The sequence below is a fragment of the Gymnogyps californianus genome, chromosome 3 (genome assembly GCF_018139145.2).
Source record: "Gymnogyps californianus isolate 813 chromosome 3, ASM1813914v2, whole genome shotgun sequence".
Classification (NCBI taxonomy): Eukaryota; Metazoa; Chordata; class Aves; order Accipitriformes; family Cathartidae; genus Gymnogyps; species Gymnogyps californianus.
The window spans coordinates 120448131-120470129 of NC_059473.1; the positions used below are offsets into that span (position 1 = coordinate 120448131).

The following is a 21999-nucleotide window of genomic DNA, read 5'->3' on the forward strand; positions in this document are numbered from 1 at the left end:
AGTCCTGACTGCAAATACTTTTCCACAGCCCAGTGGCTTGTCAAGAAAGAATTCTCCTGAGCCCGTGCTTACAGCTCAGAAGTGCTTTTAACAATCTTTTCTAATGAATTAATTTCTTTTATTTCCCTACTTGAAGAGGGTTTTCTTGTGCTTGGAACAGATTGACTGTGCAGGTTTTCTGAAGCCCATTCTGTTCTGGCTTCCAAACCAGCAGCCTTTTAATTGTTTTGGGTCTCTGCTCCTGAGCTTTCCTCTTTACACATCTGCTTCTGCATCTTTTCTTGTTTAAGGGTAGTCTTTTGTTTTCATTGGTTGGTCTTCACATTGGTTGGTCTTAAGGGCTGAGTATCTGTAGTTTGGTTTTCTCCCTCTCGTCTTCCGTACTCCCTGTGGTTCTAAACCCAACGCGCTTCTTGTGTCCTCTATAGAGGCTTGTATGCCACAGCAAGGAAGAGAAATCCAGTGTATTTCTGTTGCCCTCATCTGAAACTGTGTGACAGTGCTATGCTGATGAAGAAGTTACCTTCCCAGGCTGCTTACTATAGAGAGAAAGTGGACAAAGCCCATCTTTATTAACTGTCTTCTGCACTGGCTTTTAAAGAGAACATCAAACTTAATGGGCATGGGCTAAGCTGAAAATGCCTGGGATTTGATATACTGCACGTGGCGCAGACTGGCTCATCAATACTCTACGAAGACATCCTTCACAGGCTGCTAGGATGGCTAATTTTGGCTAATTTGCAGCTGAAGCAGAGGCTTAGAGACCTCCAGCAGCTGTCGCTTTATGAAGGAGCTGAACTTTGTATCAACCACAGCTAATGGAGCATCTTTAAAAAAAATGAGAAACTGTCCAAGAGCAGGAGAACAAACCTCCCTCCTGTTTAGTATAGAGATTCTCTTGCAGAATGAGGCAGTTTTGAGTCACTCCTAGGTAAAACATGAAGGAATTTAGGCAGCTGCCTCACCTGCAAGGTTGGAGTTACTTTCTTCCTGCTTACGTCCTTTTTGCCATTCCATTGAAGTTTGCGTTCTCCTTTGGCAGATGAGTAGATAACCACAGCGCTGATTCAGGCATCTGTCAGCTTTCTTTGCAGGAACTGAATTTCTCTCCTCTTAGTTAATTGACTTCTGCATCTTCCATCTTTCATTCTGTCCTCCCTGCTTCATAGCTCTCAGCAAGTAACTTTTCCTGTTGTATTCTTTAGCAAGAAATCATGTTGCATGTTTCGGAGAAAAATCCTGTCCTCTGCTTGGGATGAGTTTCCTCGTAGAGCTGTCAATTGTTTGTAAATGACTTCCCTCAGGGGAATATTTATCTTAGGTTGTTCCTTTCACCCGATTCTCAAAAGATAGCAAGGAAAGCTAAGGTTCTGCTGACTGTTTTGATTCGAGATGGAGGTCTGCTCCTGATGCCTTTACACTGAGCCAAAGTGTGCCACAGAATTCGTCTCTCGATCAGGTACCACCAGTCCTGTTGCAGTTCGTAATCACTTACCTCACGTGCACTGCTGGAAATAGTATTTTAGGCAGTGATTCTCTTTCTGAAGCCTTTAATTACAGCCAATCATTTGGTCCTTTTGATACTTCAAGGTCTTATACTTTGTTGGTTGAAAAAGTAGAATGAGTGCTCCAATTTTTTTTGCTAAATTCACGGACTCAGTGCATCCTCTGACGAGTGGGCGGAGTTTTCTTCTGAGGCTCTATTTTTCTTTTTTTTAAGTGCACACATGTTGATACTGGGGTGTGCTCCGTGCCCTGCTGCCTTTCCAGATCCGTGGACAGCCTGTGGAAAACCACTACCTGACAGCCTTACAGCATGCTGACATATTCACACGTTCAGGTGTACATGGTCCTGCTTGCTCTGGACAGCCTGCCTCATCTGTGCAGGAACCTGCCTTTGCAGGCTCAACATGGATGTGGCAGGTGAGTCTGATCATGAGGTTAACATGGACAGATGTTCTTGAGCATCTGGCATATGCCCACCTTTACTGTGGGATTAGTCACCCATCTCAAAACTAGGTGTCTAAATCTGTTTGTGGATCCATCTGTGATGACTGCTGCCTTGGAAGAGGCTCCGATCTCCACCAGAGCATTTAAGAGTTACCGTAATGCAAAAATTAAACTGTTTGGAAACATTCTTTCAAACCCAGATAGGTTTTGCAATCAAAAGCAGCAACGTATGGCTTGAATTTCAGATTTGGATGTGTCACCCTTATTGGAGAAAAACAAGTAACAGCGAGTAACCAAAGTAACGGATGTGATTAATAGGCATTGGCTCCAATTTCTTTTTTTCACCAGGAAGAGGTAATAAATAGTCATGCTGGGAAGCAGCCTTAAACTGACTAAAACCCATTCACTGTGGTGAGCTTGATGATATGGACATTACATCACCGAGACTGATTCCAGTTTTAAAGCCAATGCTGTCTGCAAGCTGCAGCTGGTAAAATCCTCCAGCGTGGCTTTGTTGCCATCTGATCTGGGTTTTTACCCTGTCAGAGGTTGAGCTGATAAAGATAGTAGATCAGGGAGCATTATCATCTAAATGCAACTGGTAAGATGAATTACCTACTGAGGGCTTAGACTAAGAGTTGTGAAATGAAACTGGCCAGCAGTCTGCATTTGTGGAGTGATCCTGCAAAAGGGAATTCACCTTGTAGCAGAAGCAAGGCTGGATGGATGTGCAACTTCTAGAAAGTGGGGCCAGGAGTAAAGAGGATAAAGCGAGCTGATCCCACTCTCCCCTAGACCCAAACTTTAGTTTAAAATACCATATTCCAAAAGCACAGCTGATATCTTTAAACACTTTCACATGTGGAAGTTTCACCGTAGCCAGGATTCATATTTGCTCTTCGGCAGTGTACCGAAGCAATCCAAGACTAATGAAAGCCAAGGGTAACTCTGGCCCAACCTATGTAAGTGAGCTCTCTATCATCTATGAGGTCTTAAAGCTGTTTTTATTGCTCTGCTGTGGGATTTGAGCTTTATGGGCTTTAAAAGGTTCTTGGCAGGGGCCTGGCTCTGCTTAGCAGTACTTGCCTCAGACTTAGTGATATGGTGTTGGCATTTGTGAGTGTCCTTCCCACATCTCTGACACATGGGATCACTTGTTTGTCACTGAAGTCAGGATGGTATTTCATATAACATCCGCAGTTTGCATTTAGCAAGCAAACAGGCAGCAAAAGGAAGATGTTGCCCTGAATGAGCATACCATCTGGTGCAATGAGAGTGCCACATCTAGTCTCCCACTTCTGAAGACCTGGAAAATATGAATTTAGCCAGCTGAAGGGGGCCATAGCCCAACTCTGCTCTACCACATTGCTGGGCTTGGCTTCCCTGCATCTTTTTGAGAGGCTAACTGCATGATTTATGGATGAGAGAGCCTCTGTTTTCTTGCCTCTCTGAGCTCTGGGAATGGGCACCCGGAGGTGAAGACTTCTGACCTGGAATCACCTCCTAAAGAGGTACTAATATACTTGGAGATCTCACTTCAACCGGGCTCCCTAAGGACTTGTTTACATTTGGAAGTTAAATTACTTACATGCACTTCATAACAGCCAACAAGAGTGATGTTGAGTGTTTTTATACTCCTGAGACATGGGGGTAAAAGAAGATACCATGTTGTCACTTCTAGAGCTCTGAAGGACATGGTGGTGACTGTGATTTATGAGGGTGCTGTAGCCTCATCTATCACTTAGCCATCTCTCAGATGTATTATTGAAATCTTCAGTGCTAGTTAGTAAGGGAATAAAGATGCTTGAACATGACATTTTGGCATCCAGCTAAATGACCTCCTTGTCACAAATCCTTTGAAATGTATAAGGGAGGTGGTCCCATTTGGAGGTTTTGATTGCTGCTCTTACATTTTTCAGTTCAATGTGTTATGTGGAGGACGAACACATTGACAGATCAAAAAAACCAAGAGGGGAGAGCAAGCTAATTTCAGTATTGGTGTAGTCCTCCCTCAAAGTACTGCTGGCTGCTTGCCCGGGCATTTATGGGAATGCACAAGGCATTTGTGCTTAGAAATTGTGTGGAGGGAAAAACAGGGAAAATTCCCTGTTGTGACCAAAGGCAAGTCTTTGAAGTGAATACTTTGTCAAATTTTGTCCATAGAGTCCATTTCTTTTTTTTAGGGCTGGAAGAGTATGACTGATTCCAAGAGAATGGCTCAGGCCTTACCATGGGGAAAATGAGAAGAGTATTTGGATTGATTGTGTGGAAGCCTGGTGTTGTCAGTAGAGTTTAGCTGGATCTTGTAACGTGGGTACCTCAGATGACCTTCTGCCACTCCTGCATTCACCAGATTTTGGTGCTCATTAGGGTTTGGAGGTCAGTGGCAACAGTAAAGACTTGCCTAAATTGTGGCTGTTTGCTGCAAGAGCCAAGGAAATGGAGTACTACAAGAAACCTCCACAATCCTATGTTGAAGTCAAACTGGCAGCCACTTAAAAGCAGTCAGAGATCAATATTGCTTAACATCTTCAGTAATGACCTGGATAATGGGACGGAGTTTGTAGGTGGTACCAAATTGGACAGGACAGTTGTTACAGCAGGAGGTAGGGACCTTGAGGAACCTCAGTGAGCTGGAGAAACCTTATGAAACCATGTGAAGTTCAACAAAGGCAAGTGCAAAGTTCTGCACATGAATAACCCTCTGCAAGAGCACAGGCTAGGGTCCAGCTGGCTAGAAAGCAGCTCTGCAGAAAAAGGACCAATGGGTCTTGAGGGACAAGAACATGAGTCAGCCGTGTGGCCTTGTGGCAATGGTGGCTAAGTGGATACTGGACTTCATTAGTAAGAATATTGTAAGCACATCAACGAGAGGGTTTATTCACTCTATTTGACATTCCAGTACTCCACTTAACTGGAGTACTGGAGTGTCCAGTTTGGGGCTCCCCAAATAAAGAGATATGTTGAAAAATTGGAGCAAGTCCAGTGAAGGGCCACCAAGCTGGTCAGGGGACTGGAGCACACAGCATATGAGGAAATGCTGAGGAACCCGGGTTTGTTCAGTCTCAAGAAGAGAAAGCTCAGGGTGGGATCTTATTGCTGTTTTCTACTACTGCCTAATAGGTGTCTCTACAGAAGACTCTTCTTGGAAACACACAGAAAACAAACAAACAAACACCAAAAACAATGAACACAAGTTGCAGCAATGAAAATCTGATTAGATACAAGGGAAAAATTCTTCACCTGGAGAGTGGGTTAGCCCTGAAACAGGTGCCCAAGGAATTTGGGGAATATTTATCTGTGGAGATTTTCAAAACTTGCCTGGGCAAATTCCTGAGCAACCTGATGTAACATCAAAGCTGGCTATGCTTTGAGCAGGAGGTTGGACTGGATAGGCTCCAGATATTGCTTTCAATTAAATTATTGTATGGTTTATATGCTGCAGTCCCAACAGGTGACTTTTTTCCTGGATATATTTTCAATATTAAGGTTTGCAAAAAGTCCACGTAAAAGAGGTTTTAAAAATCTTGGTGCCTTACTTTCTATGCTAGGGGATTTCATCCCCATCTGTAATTGAAGCATATTGAGTCTCTCCTGCTTTTCTGCTCATTTTGGCTAGTGCAGGTTGAGCTGGAGCAGCCTGGCAATTGGAGAGTTGAGGATTTCGCTACTGATATTTGTGAATATGGAGGCCTGGTCTGTGCCTGAAGAAGCTGGATATCTAGGGCTACATGTATGCTGGTAAACGAGCAGTACCAGAGCCTGGGCACAGATACTGGAAATAGATCTTCTGTACTGTTAAATTGTAGCATGGTCGATGGCATGGTTTGTTGCCTTGGTCCAGCTAACACTCTCCTGGGCAGTCCAGAAGATGTTTTGAGGTTGGTTATAGGACAGGGACTGGGTATCACCACTCTGTTTTGGAGGGTAAGAGTGTTTAATAGCATGGATGTGGGTTGTTCCACCACAGTTGGCCTCAGGGCCAGGGAATGGGCCAGGGTAAGTTTTCATTTACCAGTGAACATGTAGCCAGTGTAGGCTGGACCTGGGTACTGTTAAAATACAAGTAGGGATTGCAGTGTTAGGACCTGCTCTGGCAGATGGAGCTACATAGAAGAGGCTCTTCTAACTCGAGCTACATCTGCATTGGTAGTGGGGCTGGTGAAGGGGCTAGAGCAGGGTCCCACAGCTGCCTGTAGGCAGTATGGCATGTTGTTTCCAGTGGGTAGCACAGGCAAAGCTGTCCTCTCCTGGTGAAAAAAAAATGCAGCTACTACCTGATAAAGGTAGCATCAGGATTGTGCTCACCTACCATGTACACATCAGCTATTCTGTACTGAATACAGTGAGAAAGAGCCTTCTGCCTGGCCCTGTGGCTGGCTGACCTCATGTCCATGCAACTAAACCCTCTAACATGTACGCCTGCTCCTCTACTTTCCATCCAAAATATCTGGGGGAGCCTTCTGCAAATTGACGATTGGCACTAGTCCTCTTATATCTCAGACTATATTACCTGTTTTGGGGTAATGCTAGTTGGTGAAATCATTGTAAGGAACAGGATAGCACTTAAACAAGGGGGATAATCCTGTGTCCGGATTTGAGCCCTGTTTGGTTTCCTAGTGCAGATGATGCTGCTAAAGTCAATACGGATGGAGACTGTAGCCTGCTCAGAACTGCATGGGAGGAAGTAGGTGATCAGTACCAAGACATGCCTGGTGACAGCTAGAAAAGCTGGTGATGTTACTGTGAGAGTATATGACAGATAAACCTCCTAGAAGCGTTTTTGATGTGCTGAATCGACAGATCTGGCACCTGAAGAGTCAATCCAGTTTGTTAAGGTGGAGGGCAGAGTCTGTAGTTTGTTACCGCTCATTCCTACAAGAGGAGCGTCCCAAAGGCTGACCATCTCTGGTGACGACATGCAAAAGACTTGTCGTGCCTCTCACAGGACCAGGAATGGGTAATTCCCCACCCCCCCATGGACATAGAGTGCTCCTGTGCTGGGGGGTGAGGCCGCTGCGCAGACAGCCATGGGATGCTGTCTGTTTTGCCTGAGAACAATAACAAATAAAAAGAATAGGCGCCCTCCATGAAATCCTGTGCAGTGCTTAGATTTGATGAGTTTCTCTAACTGGACATTTGACAAAAAGACAATAAAGCAGGATTGCTGCATGCCAGATGTTTCCACTGGAACCTCTGACACTCGTTGGATCAAAAATCCCCTAAGGAAGTTTGGGTGGTTCAGTATGAAAATGCTCACATGGGGCCCTGTTCTTTTGTCATTTGCAGCATGTGAAATAAAATGCTGCCTTTGATTTGGGAAAAAAGACATGTTGCCCTCTAAGCTTAGTTTTCTGTGGCTTTCCCATGTCTCTCACGGTTTTTGTTGTTGTGCTAGTTCTAGCATTCAATACCTTTTGGGGTTCATTTTCCCTTTCCCTGTCTCCTGATCAGGGGTTTGTATTCCTTTCTCTGTAGCTTTCCTGTTGCTTTTAGCAACAGCTTAATGTTGAAGGAATGTCTTCTTGTCAGCTTCCCCTTGTGCTTGGCCCTGGCTGGACAGTGAAAGCAAACTATCAGTCTAGCACCTAAAAGTTTGAGAGCTTGTCTGTACAAATCATTTTCACCTTAGCTGAGAAAACAGGCACAGACCATCTGATAGAAAATAATACTTGGGAAAATATTTACTTATGAAGCTTTCCATATTCTAAATTCCTGATACGACAAACATTTCTACTTGTGTGGAATAAACACGCTTAACAGAATATTTCTACTTAGAGGGTAGATGGTAACATTGTAATTATTCGACCTCATAGTAACCCTCATTAGACTTCTTAGAAATACAACATCTTCTAAGAGCAGACAGGGACACTGATCACCTCTGTCTGCAGAAGGAGGCCAGACATGGTGACTTGAGACAACTCTCTTGGGCATAACAAAGGCTAAAAAAGCCTACTCAAACTCCCCCTATCTCTTCCCCTCAAAATGAAACAAGCAAAACCTGGAAAAAATCAACACACTCAAATTAAATCAGTTTTACCCTTCCCTGGACAAGAGCGCAATGTCCATCTCCCTTAAGCCCGTGAGGTGGGAATTTGCTAATAACTTTGCCTGTTACTGTGATTGATTGCATTATCAGACAGCTAAATAAATCTACAGGAATTCCATATGAATATTATAACTGTAGTATTCATGTATTTTCTGTTCCTATGAAAGTCTTCTATTTTAAGGGGAAGCTTTTAATGTTTCTGGATAAATACATTGGAATGAGACTTCTGAGATCTGAATCTTTTTCTATGCTCTGCACTGATTTGCTGTTGTTAGTCTTTTTACTTTTCTATGACTCTGTTTGTCCATCTGTTAAAATGAGGCTACTGATACCTCTCTTACAGTCCTTTCAGACCTTTATAGAATAAATGCCAGGTGAGAAGGAATAATTTTTATTACGGATAGCCTTTTCCCTTTGAAAACAAGCCATCTTTTATTTGCAGCTTTCTTTCTACAGATGTATGGGGATTTCTGATTCTTCACCATTCTTTTTGGTAGTTTTCTTTCATCAATTTACAATTTATTAGAAGTGTCTGAGAGTCAGATACACCTTCCCACGTAAACACAAAGATTTTGAAATTCTCATGGAAAGCTCATATGTATGTGCTCTCACAGTCTGCATCTGGTAAGTTTTTCTTAGGCAACTTCTGATGTGGATAGACAAATATTCACAAATAGGTATCCTTTTTCCTTTTTAGAATGTCAATCAGCTACTGCTCTCCAACTCATGATCAAGCGCTGTCATGGGAAAAGAAGTTGCAGCATATATGCCAGCACCTATGAATTTGGAGATCCTTGTTACCCGGGCATCCAAAAGCATCTTAATGTCATCTACACCTGTGGTGAGCCGCAAAATTATCTTACTGTAACTCTCATTGGGGTATGTGTTTGATGAACAGTGGTGTGTGAAGAACGACAAGACTTGTAATCATGCATAAAAAGTTGTTGAGCTTCCAGTTGGCTCATGGTGATTCTTATTTGGTCAACAAGGGAGAGCTCTGTGGATCACCTGAGTGGTTTAATTCTGTCTCTTTTTCTACTCATTGGCTTGAAAGAAAAAGGAGAAAACATGGAAATGATATTTTGTTAACCCATTCAATACTGCTTCTGCAAGGCAGGAAAACCTGGCGGTGGAATAAATCCACTCAGTGGATGCTTACATCCTGAATGTTAACATTCTGCTGCTTCATTTGACTGCAGCAAAGTGGTCATTAGCAGTAGGGTCTTTATTACTGTGTTCTGTATTGCATTTTGTGCAGTTGAATAAGACAATCGCCAATCCATACTCATCCACGGCGTTAGTAGAAAATGACTCCCAAAATCTTCAGGTGAACATTGCAACATTTTCCTAACAAAGTACTGTTATTTGAAAAAAATAAACAGTTGGAGCTCTCAGCTGGGAGTTTAAGTCGTAGTGTTGAGCAGACACCATAGCCCTACCTGACTCGTCATCTTATTTTGCAACAGAGAAAAAATTGTTCCTCTCTGAGCTCTGTAGTATGAAAACAACATCAGGTCTGTCTTCTTCCAGTGATGACATTTTGGTCATTCGTAGCTGATACATTTGAAAATATTTGCTTCAGGGTTTTGCTTATATAGTTGTTGCTAGGATCAGCTCAGTCTCTTTCTCTCTGTTCCTTTCTACATCTACCTGGAAGAGGAAATTCTAGTGCTATTTTGAATCTGGTGAGCAGATGTTGGAGGATGTAGTAGAGGAGGTGCTGGCTGTGTCCGCAGACAACAACAGGTCTGTGGGTCAATCTTTGTGTGTAACTGCAGCATGCTGAATCTGACGATAGATAGTATTCAAGATGGAGTCACTATAGGATTTTGTATAGTTGCTATAGCATGGTGGATGTACAGCACCTTGAAGAGCAGAGAGATTGGTGCAGGAGCATCAGGCTTTGAGCTCCTGTCTGGCTGCGGCTTCATTTGGCAGGAGTGGCAGGAAGGTTGAATTTTTTTTTTTTTCTCTTGGCTTCTTGGTTTTTGTTTGAAACCATGTAGCAAGAAGTAGCAAGGCTATCCACGCAAAGCCCTGTGAATTTTCTAGCCCGGAAGGTGATGTTTTTATATCACTTTTCTCATAAGGAGACTGGAGAGAAGCTTATCCTCACGGGCATTTGACAGAAACCAAGGCAATGCAGCAAAACAGGAGCTCCATAACTCAAAAATCCAGGGACAAACCAAACAGAGCCCCATGATGTATTTCCAAGAGGATATCTCCTTCAAAGGCCTCCGCAGCCTTATTCTGGCATTGTGGTCCTGGTCTCAAAGTCCACTACAAAAGGCATTAATGATCTCTTAATCTGACCTTAACTTTCCTAGTCATAGCCTAACTGCATCAGGAAATGAGTCACACTTGAGAGCGCAAAATGGCATGTTTTGCTTTTTAGTGGATGAAATCTGCCTCATCCTTTGAAGGTGGCCATGGCTCCTTTTCAAAACCATGATCTCAGACATGTCTCTGAGCTGGATTTTGTGATCATCAGACACATATTTCTCCCCTCAAACAGCAAAATCCTTCAAAATGTGAAAACCAAATAAACAAGAAATCAAATTCCAGTCCCGTGTGCTAGTGCTGGACAGAAGTAAATCCTGGCATTCTTTTAAAAAAAATGATAAAACCAAGCAATTTGATATTCTTATGGTTTAGAGAACAATTGCAGTGTAGAAAACCTCCTATTGGGTATCTCTTTGTTTCAGGTTTCCATAAAGCTGCATGCATTATTGCTCCTGGTATGGTGTTCTCCTACTTTCACAAAACCTGTGGGAGTGAAAGGGGACAGACTTTGACTGACAAACGTGACTGCACTTTCCTGTGACCTGTATCTAGATACATACCCCTGTTCCCCACCTCTTGCAGTTGGAAACACTTGATCCCTGGAGCGCAGGACGTGGCTTTGCTGCTATTTAGTGGAGAGCAGTGAAAGACGCAGGGTGACCCTGGCATAGCTTGGGAAACGTGATGGGTGTACAAAATGGGTTTCTCTGAGCGTCACTTCAGCCTTTCTTGTTGCTGCTTCAACGAGGTGACTTCATCACTCTCTGAGATCAAGCAATGCAGTCAGTCTGCTCTTCTCTGTCACTCGCCGGCTGCCAGGCTGTGGCAGAAATGTCCTGCCATGGTTCAGCAGTTTGGACCATGTCACTGGTCTTACCTATGAGAAAAACTGTGATGTGTCCTTGGCCAGTGTTACCAACCCACTGTGCTGCTTCAGAAGAGGTGATGAGAGCAAGCATACTGATGGACGTGGCAGCGTGGGTAGGAGGGCCTTCATGCAGACATTTCCCATGTGAGAAACTTCAGTAGTTATGGGGACAGGGCAGCTGAACTCTGCTCTTGGTGCTAAAGCATGGGGAGGACTGGAAAGAGAAAAATATGTCGTCTTCCAATAGCGATTCATGAAAAAAAAAATCTGTTGAGAGAGTAATTTATGAGGTGACAAAAGGTAATATTAATTGAAAACTCATGTGTTGTTAGCAGAAATCACGGCCCTTTTGCTGAGATGGACTTTGTGACAGGCATTAATGCTGGTGTTGGCTGTGCAGACCAATGACTAGTGAAGAGCTAGTGAGGTGACTTATCTCCCAGTCCTGGCAGGAGAACATCTGCAAGAGTCTCTCAGGTCAGCATGTACAGACTGTTCTTCTCTGGCTTGACAGCAGGAGCTGAGTCCTATCCCGGATCTTCAAGAGGTAAACAGATGAGGCAACAGCTTTGCTTTCTTTAAGCCATATCCAAATTTCTTGGAGGGTCATTCCTCCAGCCTCCGTGTTTTATTGGACATGAGAATTCCTGCCAGACATACACAATTTTGTTGATGAATCTGATTTTAAGTAAAGGTGTCATCTGCCTTTTTGCCCAGCTGTATTTTTTTGAGTAATTTGTTGTAATTACTCCAGCCAGTGGGATTGTCTCAAGTCAGCAGTTCTCCATATCATATTATATCCCTTTGCATCTTGCGTTAAACACCTATAGGCATCACTTAGCTGAGAGGGAAATGCTACAAGTTAGCCTATACGTGCAAGATGATTGAAACACGCAAGTAACCAGCAGCTGATGCGACAGCGATCTCTCGTGTGTATTAGGGTCCCATTAGCCCAGCCAAGGAAACGGATGAAAAATCCTCCAACATAAAAACATTCCAAACCTGAACCTTGGCAGGAGCTGAAATACTAAATTTTGGCCCAAAGTCAGATTTAGCTAATGGGATGGTGTGGAAGGTGGGATTTTCCAGGATGTGGGTCCCATTACCGTGTTAATAAATACATTGATTTTTTTTTTTAAAGGAAAAGGCAAGTTAATTATGGGACACATAATGCGTGGTGAGGTTGCTTTCTGAGTGTGGCAGCTGTAACTAGAGGAAGATATAAAAATTTTAGCTCTACCTTTTCTTTAAAATACCCTGTAACTCTTAGAGGGTAACAGCAAATAAAAGAGTATTAATGCAATTGAGAAAAATAGTGCAATAAAGACTTAATAGAAATCTTTCTCTCTTTCTTTCTCTTCTGCCCCTTCCCCCCCATCTCCCTGTCTCCTTGTCTCTCTGTCTTTCTTTGGTATAAAGCATTGTATTTGTAATAGCTGCGGGTAGCTTGCTAGTGGTTTTGTACTTACTGATAAAAGTTACTGTGTTCCTGACCTTTTCCTTTTTCTTAATTATCCACTTATTACCTTCAAAGACTCCCTTTAATTCTCTAGATCTCTTTCCTCTCTAGTATGCTAGACTTGTTTTTTCAGCCTCTGCTGAAGTCCCAACTCAGCAATGTATTAAAACCTGTTGAATTTTTTTACGCGCATAATGCCACTTGGATTCAAGGAAGTGTTCAAGTGTGTGCTTTATTTTAAGACCTATGCATAAATACCATGAAAGTTAAATATTTTCTCAAATGCTTCCTTGAGCAGGGATGAGGGGCTTGTCTGTGTGTAAAGAGAAACCTTATTCTTAGCACTGAAAGTCAAGGGAGCAATCTAGAGTGCCTACTGTCCCGACTGCCAGACCTGCCTCCCTGTGCAGTCAATGGAGGCTGTAAATGTAAACCCTCTGTTAAGTACCTGCTATTCTTTAAATACAGGCATAGGTCAGAAATGGCATGATGAGAAAAAAAAAAAAGACGAGGATTGTGAATTTCTTCATGTCTAGGCCTGTTTCAGCAGATTGGCTATCGGTCCTGATAACTGGTGACTTTTTAGCGCCTTTGTTAGACATATGTTGGACAAAATGGAGGAAATGTGGCCTTGGATGTATTTTTGATGTGAATATCCATTGTGCATTTAGATGTGTGTGTGCCTCCTGCTTGATTCATGCTCGATAGAAAGGGGTCATTGGGCTGAGAGCTAATGAACTGCCATGGTAACTCATAAATTGCTTGGAAAATCCTGCAGTTCTGCCACATTAATAATCCTGCCATCCTGCTTTATGAGGCAATAAGCTGAGTCCCAGAGGCCAAGCGCTTCACATCCCGATGAGAGAACCGGGCAGGTAAAGGACAAAGCATGAGCACAGGGACAGCAGCTACTGTTGTTTTGCGGTGTCTGGTGCTGCTGGGAGACCAAATGGGGTCAATGAGAGGTGGTAGAGATGCTCTGGGGCGATGGGGGTGTGCTGACCTTTGCTTTCTCTGGCTACTTGGGAAAGCCGTCTGGCTTTTGCCAAAATGTTGTGTTTAAATAAATATTCTATCAAGTTGGACTAGAAGCAGGGTCCGTGTTAGACAAGAGAGCTCTGAGGTGGTTGCCCTCATGATGGTGATGAGGAGGGAGGTTGAAGAGCTGCACAAATTCTCTCCTGTCATCAAAAAGGGACAGTGCTCTAGTCCATTGGCTCCTGTGCAATAAATCTATCAATGCCACAGGCTGGATGAATGTAGTGGTCCCTTTTGCTCTTAAAATTTATGAATTCATGAATGTAGAAAATGTATTTTTACCACTGCAAAAATGCTTTCTGTTGCTATAAAAAGCAATGTCCAAGACCTGAAAAAAATAGAAAAGGAGCAATTCCAGACTTCCAAGGAAAAAAAAAGCCTTTTACACCCTTTTGAAACAGGGCAATGCAGACAGGGTCTTGCTAGAGAAAGATAGACACAGAATGTATAATGCAGACTTCCTTTCTTCAAAAGTTGAAATAAAATTGATGTTTACAAACAAGTAAACATTTCAGGCAACCTAGCTCTAGGGTTGTCACACTGAATGTATAAAGCTTGATAATGTTTGTTTAACTGGGATTGTTGTGTCATACTGTAAAGCAGAACTCACAGACATGTAGATTTTAAATTCACAGCCACGTAGTTTGACCTACCAAATAAATAAAGAACAGAATAATGATATAATATAATTACATTAAGTGGCTACTTAATGTCAAGACACTGGGTTCAGAGATAGTTTAGGACATCTGTTCAAATCCTCTGTCTTATTTTCCTAAGATAATAGAAGTTTGTCCAGTAATTTTTGTATCAAGCCTATGCTTCCCTTCAAGCTATAGTGTATTTTTTAAAAAGCTATCCAGTCCTCACGTAATGACTGCAAATAATGAAAAATTCATGAAGTGGGATTCATCTGACCAAGTGTAGACACATAAGCCATAGAGATTTATAGTGCAGACATTCCCATCTGAGAAAAATTCCTTTTACAGGTAATAGAGAGAAACAGCTGCTTTTGAGGCACAAATCATCTCATCCTGAAGTAGGTGCCTGAAAGAGATGAACTGCATATTTGAAGTGACAGTTCTCCTGTACTGACTACAAAGGGAGCTTCTGGTGCTTAGCTGACATATTGTTATCTACAGGTAGGACATCTACAATGCAGATATCTACATCTGGTTATGTGGCTTTCAACCACCATGTTCTTATGCAAATGCTCCTTTTGGTCAAAATTATCACTGCCACATAATGATATTGATAATACCAGTGTTTTCTCCTTACATTTATTGGTTTCCACTCCTACTGTTTGACTGGATCTCCAATTATCAAAGATATTTTCAGGTAAGAGATGAACGTGATGCTTATTTAAGTTCTTAAGGGGGATTTCTTCCTCTGATTCTTGAAAAATTACCTGTAGCCAGACAGGAGTGTTAGTGCTGAAAAAGTTCTCAAATAGCAGCTCGGTGTCTTGCACCTCAGCTCAAGGTTTTATCAGTCTCCAGACTTGGGTTTGGCGAAGTATTTTCCTGTTAATTGGATTTGCATGGGATTGAGGTCCACTTTCTATATTTCACCTTTATAAATTCCCTTGATGTTTCTAGGAGCTAAGATGGGGTCAATAGCTTTGCTGTCTTCTTTGACTGGCTTTCAGGTTTTTATTCGTTTGGTCTTTTGTTCACAAGGTCAGATGTGTTGTAGACTGTCAGGGACTGCGGCTGGTGGCATGGGAGAGCGGGCAGAGTAGATTTTCATTGGTGATGTGACATCTGTTGCCTGTTCCTGCAAGTGAATAGACTTGTTGAACCTCCTTCCAGCCTTTTACACGTTTCCATCCAGGGGAAGGAAAAGCAAGGAGCTTGTTTCTCCTTTCAGAACCTTAGACCTCACTTTCAGAAATACTCATACTTCACAGAGCCAGTTATAAAAGCACGTGGCAGTGTAACTAAAGACTGCACCATGATGGGTGAGCACAAAGCTCAAGGCTGACGTTTTCCAACTTCTGAGGCTGTGGCTTTGTCATCTTTGGTGATATTGTCTTAACAATTTTTGTGGATGCAGTTTCCTGGATCTTGGAGAGAAGCAAAGAAGGAAACCCCTCAGTCAGCAAGGCTCATATAATTTGGATATATGGCACAGATCTGTTGGAGATCATGGGTTACCTGAGAGCAAAGGCAAGATGCCATCTCTTTTGCTGACCAGTGCTAAAGTGAGTGGGGCCTGTGCTTTACTAACGGGCTTGGACGTACCTGCTAATAACAGAGACTATAGTAGCTCTGCCATCCTACATCAAAGAGGAATATGCTATAGAGGCAAAGAACTGTTTAGGTTTAACGTTAGTGATTCCACAAGAATGTGAAACATGAGTGACATGGCACAAACACCCTGATTAGTTTTAAGATGAAGCTTGGTAGATTAGGTAATTGGAAGCTGTCATTGTGCTGCTCCTGTTAGTCTTTGCTTACTGTACAACTCACTGTAGCTTGATCTGAATCACACATCCAGAAGAGTCCGAACATGTCTGGCCTGGCTGGCCGAGACACAGCAACTCTTCATTACCAGGGCAGAATGAGCCTGTGTCTGACATAGATCAGGGTAAATAAATATTCTGAGGAAGCAGAGCTCTGCATCTCAGGTGGAGGAGGAGCAGGTAATGCTGTCACCGCAAGGGAAAGGCTTGAAAGCCCTTTGATTCTTGCAGAGAAGAAATGGAGACCTGGAGATAAAAATCATTGCCTTGGGGATGGGGAGGAAGGAAGATGGGGCTGGAGGAAGCAGAGAGGGAGTTCAAAGGACAACTTTTATGATGATCCTAAGCAGAATGAGCTGTAAGACAAGTGCTGCCTTACAATTAGGCAAGCTTTGCAAGCCTGCTGCTGTGGTCCTCCATCTCTACCATTACTGGGAAACATATAAAGCTTCTACTATGGAAAGAAAGAAGAGTCCCATAAAGAGTTAGCTACTCTGCAACCCCTGACCTGCACTGTTCACAAGGTGTGTGCACTTGAGGCCTTTATTCCTTTTATCTCTATTTTTGTTTTGTTTTGTTTTAGTTAATAAGGACCATGGTCTAAAAGTCGCAGGGGAGTGCATCAGGGGCTCGCTTCAAGGTTCCTGTTGAGTGTAAGGGGCTGCTGCAAGTCATTTTGCTCAGGGTCCGTGCTGCTTCTGGCTAGGGGATGCTGGAGTTACAGTCACGGCTGGCTGCAGGGAAGGGCGTTTGGACTGTTGTGGTGGAGGGGGTGATGGCAAGGATGGGAAGGAGGCAGATGGGACTTTTTTTCATTCTGGTATTATCCATATATTTTAGAAATTTAGAAATTTAAGAAGTGTTTTAGAATGGACTCAGAGTTTCTGTTGTAATAACTGTAATGCTAAACTGTAACATAACCAAGGTTTTATGGTGGCTGACAAATCTCTGAGGTTTCTAAACAGATTTGCTCATTGAATGATTTCCTCTGGCATAAATATGCACATGTCCTTGGGGTTGAACAGCAATCTGCCAACTAGAGAACTGATTTCAGGTGGAGGGCGGATCCGAGGGTTCTGCCTGGCTGTCCTGAGACCTCCATGCTTGAATAGGGAGGGCACAGCCTTGAAAGCAATTGTGATCCATCCATGATTTCACCCCAGAAAAGCAGATCTACCTGAGAATGACTGTGCAAGATGACATCTGAATGTAATATATCTAAAGGAAATCTTTCAGGAAGTCTGGAGAGAGATAAGTGGAGCAGAATTAAAGTTACATGGGTTATCTGTGTGGTGATTTTTTTTCTGTAAGCATAACCCTGCTGTACAGACTTTCTGTTCTTTGACATACTGACTCCCTTAACGGTGTTCCTTTAAAAATTCTGACCATGAGTAAGTGGTAGATATTTACCATGTTATTGTCACAGGCTACTTTTTTATGTGGGAACCTCATTGAATAGCCTCATTAAATAGAGTTACTGTTGATTCTCCATGCCTGTCAAGACCTGCACAGGTTTCACACATAGTAATTAACAGTAATGTTGCCATGTATGAGTCTTCTTTACTGAGAAGGTTGTAGGCAGCCAGTCTGCCAGCCCCTTTCATGCAGGAGACTGCAGGCTATAGCTAGAGGAATGTCTCAGCAATGAATGGCTGACCCTTCATTCAGTGATTACCCTAACTCCTCCTAATTGAGGTTAATACCAAAAGCATTGACACCTTGATGTAAGTCATTAGTGCCTGGAGGCTACTGGAGATTGCTGACAGCTCAGTGAAACACTCATTAGATTAAATTTAAAGGGAGCGTTTGACACCATCACCAATTAAGATATATTTGCATGGATCACATATATATTTGCCTTCCCTTTTTGAAAATGTATCAAGACAATGCCATTTCCTTGCACCATTTATAGAAGGGTTCACAGCTGGTGTCTTTCTCCGAGCACGTGCACATTTCTCTGCTGTGCACGTACCACTGCCCTGCTGTTTTCTAGCTGCCCTCTCTTCTCTTTCTCCACTTTAATGCGAGGCAAACAGGAAATTCTCTGGGATTTGGAAAATCCTTGTTCCTGACCATGAAAAGAGAACTGGAAGAGTGGGACGGAGAGGGGAAATAAATGGCAATTTTGTGAAAGCCACCGAAGATGCAAATATATGCGACCTCCGTGATGGGGTCCCTTGGTACAATTGGGGTTTGTGAGCTGCTGCTGAAATAGAATAGCAGTAACAGCCACTTATGGGTGTCTATAGCCCATTGATGAAAGGTACATGGGCATCAAATGTGTATTTAATTGCTGGGAAGAGCACTGATGATTTACACAATGTTGCCATGCCTACAGGCCTCAGAAAGGACTGTCCTGTTGTGCAATGCACTCACTTATTAAGAAGCAGTCCCTGCTATGAGTAATTCAGTGGTTACATAGGCAGGGCCAGGCAGACTTTGGGAGAAAGTATTAGTCTCCTTTTACGCGTGGAGACAACATTTACACAAGGCTTTGCGTCATAGGAGCTAAACTTAAGATCTATCAACATAATGCCTTACCTGTGCATGCCTCTTCCCTACCTAGTCGCTTATCGATGTCTATTCTGTGGCGACTTTGTTAGATGAGTAGATCCATGCTTTGTTCTCCATGTGGACTTTTCGCCATGCAGTATTTCCTGCCTAATCTTTTCTTACATGAGATGAAAAGAAAGGAGCAGGATGTGGCAAGATAATTTCTATTTTTTTCCTGTTTTGGACCTGAACTGTGGCTCTCCATGGCCAAACCAACTAGGGAAGGAGCTCTGTAGCAGGCAGCCGTTAACACCCCCTGCCCTGCGTGGACTAGGCAGGGAGGAGGATGCTGTGCCTTATATGACTTCTGTGATTTATAATGGCTGAATGTTGGCCAACCTGGGTCTCTTTAGCCATGTGTCACTAAAGAGCATTTCTCTTGTTCCAGTTCAAGTTCTCAGCTGGGAGAGGCAAAGTGATGGTAGGGCCTAGAGGCTGACATTTCCGTGTCTTCCCACTACCTGGGAACATGCCCAGCCCCATTTCATCTTTCAGTAGTATAAGAGAATTCCAGAGAACCACTCTTTTCCCCCACTTTGGACATTTTGTTGCACTCCTGCTTGATCTCTGAGGTCCAAGGCACGGATATTTTATTTTCTGGTTGTATGGAGGTCTTGGAACGGGCTTTTACAGTCTTGGTGTCTCGTCATTCGTGCACTGGTGCTTAGAGGTGGGGGTGCCAGTGAGGCATTTAAGAGTAGAGACCTCCCAAAAGTTCCTTAGGTAATGTCTGCTCAGCACAGATGACCTTTTGGGGGGCACCCCACCTTACAGTGGGGAGGAGATTGTCATAGGAGTTATACGCCAGCAGTCTTGTTCTTCAAGAAACTTTCCTGAACATTGATCTGGCATCTACTTTTCCTACCTCCATTTCATGACCTTCATTTATTCAAAATGTATACACCCAAAAGGTTAATGCCCCTTCAGACAGACACTTCAAATACTGTTGACAGTGGCTACTTTTCATGTCCTGTTTTAGTCATTGTTTAGCTAAGCCATTCATGTTCAGCTCCTTTAATCTTTCCTCATAAATCAACCTGTCCAGTTGCTCAGTTGTCTTTTTGTTGCTCTTTTCCACAATTATCTATATCTTTTAGCAAACACTGAGCAGGCTTATGATTATTTTTCCCCTGGGGGCCAGCAGAGACTTAAAATTTCTTTGCCATATATTAGCAATGGCTGTTGTTTCAGCATCGTGCAGTACCAGCACCACTACCCGGGAAGAAAAGCTGACTTTCTCTCTGGAGTTTCAGTCCCAAGTGTCCTGCTGCTCAGTTTTTCACTTATTTTCCCTCATTTAGGTGAACTGAGCCAAAGAAAGTAGCAATTTCTGAATGTCAGAGTAGGGAAGCATTTCTGCATGGGGGAAACAGGATCATGGGAGACAGTATCAGCATCCCTTGCTGGCTGGTTGTGTTCCCAGCCTTACTAATACAAAGGCCTGGGGCCTTAAGGATGACTGATACTGGATAATATAAACAATGAAGCAAATCCTACTAAATCCCTTTGGAAGATATTTAACTAAATTCCTAACCCATGAGGCCACCCTGGGCCATCTCTTATCATTGAAAGCCATCTCACAGCTGCCTGCAAAGACTCTGGAGGCTGGTTAATCCAAGCAGATGGACCCTTGGTGTCGGTGCCTTCAGGGGGAAGGAGCGAAGGAGGGAGGGCAGAGACTTGGAGGTCTCTTTTTTGAATGGGTGTCACTCCATTTTGGTCTGAGCCAAAGCCTCAGGGAGAGGAAGATACCTGGTATGCAGCTCCATCTGGAGTCCAACAGACCTCTTCCCTAGCTGGTCAAAAGTTGCCTCAGCCTGGGTGCTCATAGCTCGCAGTGACTCGGGGAGTATGTATCAAGGACCAGTCTGTGGATGGGACTTGCACTATCTAGTTCCTAGATCATATTTAGTTGCTTCAAGCTTTGATGAAATTCTTGTAGTATTTCCTTTAGAAGAAAAAAACACCTCTTGGAATAGACAAGAAATGCCTTTTTTACAAGGGTACATGAAAAATTAGAAAGAAAATAGATCAGCTCATAAAAGGGCAAAATCCTACCACATTTCTTCCCCCTCCTCCTTATCAACAAGCGTTGCCTCTTTATTTTTGGACAGGCATGATAGTTAGCATGGCCCAGCGGATGGGCACTGGCCTAAGGCCAAGAGGCTTTCTTCTTAACCCTGATTTGTCACCAGCTCTGTGGTACTCGGCAGTCACTTGGCTTCCTCCTGCCTTTTGTGGTTAGGCTGCATGTCCTAGGGCTGTTTGCTCAGCATCTGGCACGAGAGAGAACGGCAGCCTCACCACCTCCCTTGGGGTTTCAGTTTATGCATCTAGTGCAGACATGATCACACAGATGTGATGAGTCTCTGCTTTCAGTGCCTACAGTTGCTGTTGAACGTTATTGACATGAAGCTTTGGAAAGATCAGGTGTTAAGCTCCTGCCTGACATATCCATTGTTGTCACGATAATTCACTCAGTCATGAATTCAATGACTGTCTCACATTTCTCTTTAATTTTTTTGTTTCTTCTGAGGTATTGTTATAATTCTTATTACTATGAAAAATAAGTAATATTAAATTCTCTTCTCCCTTATGTTTTTTCAGTGAAAAAACCAAACCATCCAGGATTTAACCCAGGATTACATACTAACACACATTTTTTAACGTGCTGTATATTGATCAAAGGGTCTGGCTTCTGCTGTGTGAAAGCTGTACCTGATTCCCACAAGTAAGAAAGACAAATTTTCTCCTCTGTGCTATTAGCGATTATCAAAACCTTCTGCAGATGCCTTGGGTATTGGTGAAGAATGAAGTATAGGATGTCAGTACTGTGTTGTGGCTCTCTTTTGAGAGGATCGAGCCACCTAGTAAATTGGAGTTGGAATGTGTGTAAAGTAAATTTTCTGTCAGATATTTCTTAGCCTATTACAGTATTAACAAACAAATGGATTTTCTTTCCATCCTCACCTCATCATTCTTTGTCTCCTAAGTTGTGCTTAATTAAATATGAGGGTGCTTCTGACAGTAAAGAAAATAAAATGGGGAAGGCACAGGTATTGGTTTGTATTTTTTGTTTTTCTTTCCTTCCTGTTCCTGTTCAGCATTGTCAGGGTAGTGATTTTCTCTTAAGCAACACTTAGGCATATGCATATGTTTGCATTTAATTTCCAGATGGGGAGGCAGGCTTCTAATAACAGTGCAAGTTGCTGCTTTCCAGATCTGGATGACTGACCTACCTTCCTTTTGCAGCTGGCCAAGAAATTGCGCCCCATATCCTGGGATGCCGACACACTCATGGCTGAGCCAGGCTTTTTGACTTTCAAGCTAGACTGGTG

At 43.0% G+C, this 21999-nt stretch overlaps 1 protein-coding gene across 1 annotated transcript in view; it reads left to right on the forward strand.

Annotated features, from left to right (window-relative positions):
- The window catches only part of EVA1A (eva-1 homolog A, regulator of programmed cell death), a 214674-nt gene that overhangs the window by 98175 nt on the left and 94500 nt on the right, over positions 1-21999 (forward strand). The window contains exon 5 of the mRNA XM_050894678.1: positions 8697-8840. Coding sequence (XP_050750635.1) covers positions 8697-8840 — 144 coding nt within the window. The remainder of the gene's footprint in view (positions 1-8696; positions 8841-21999) is intronic.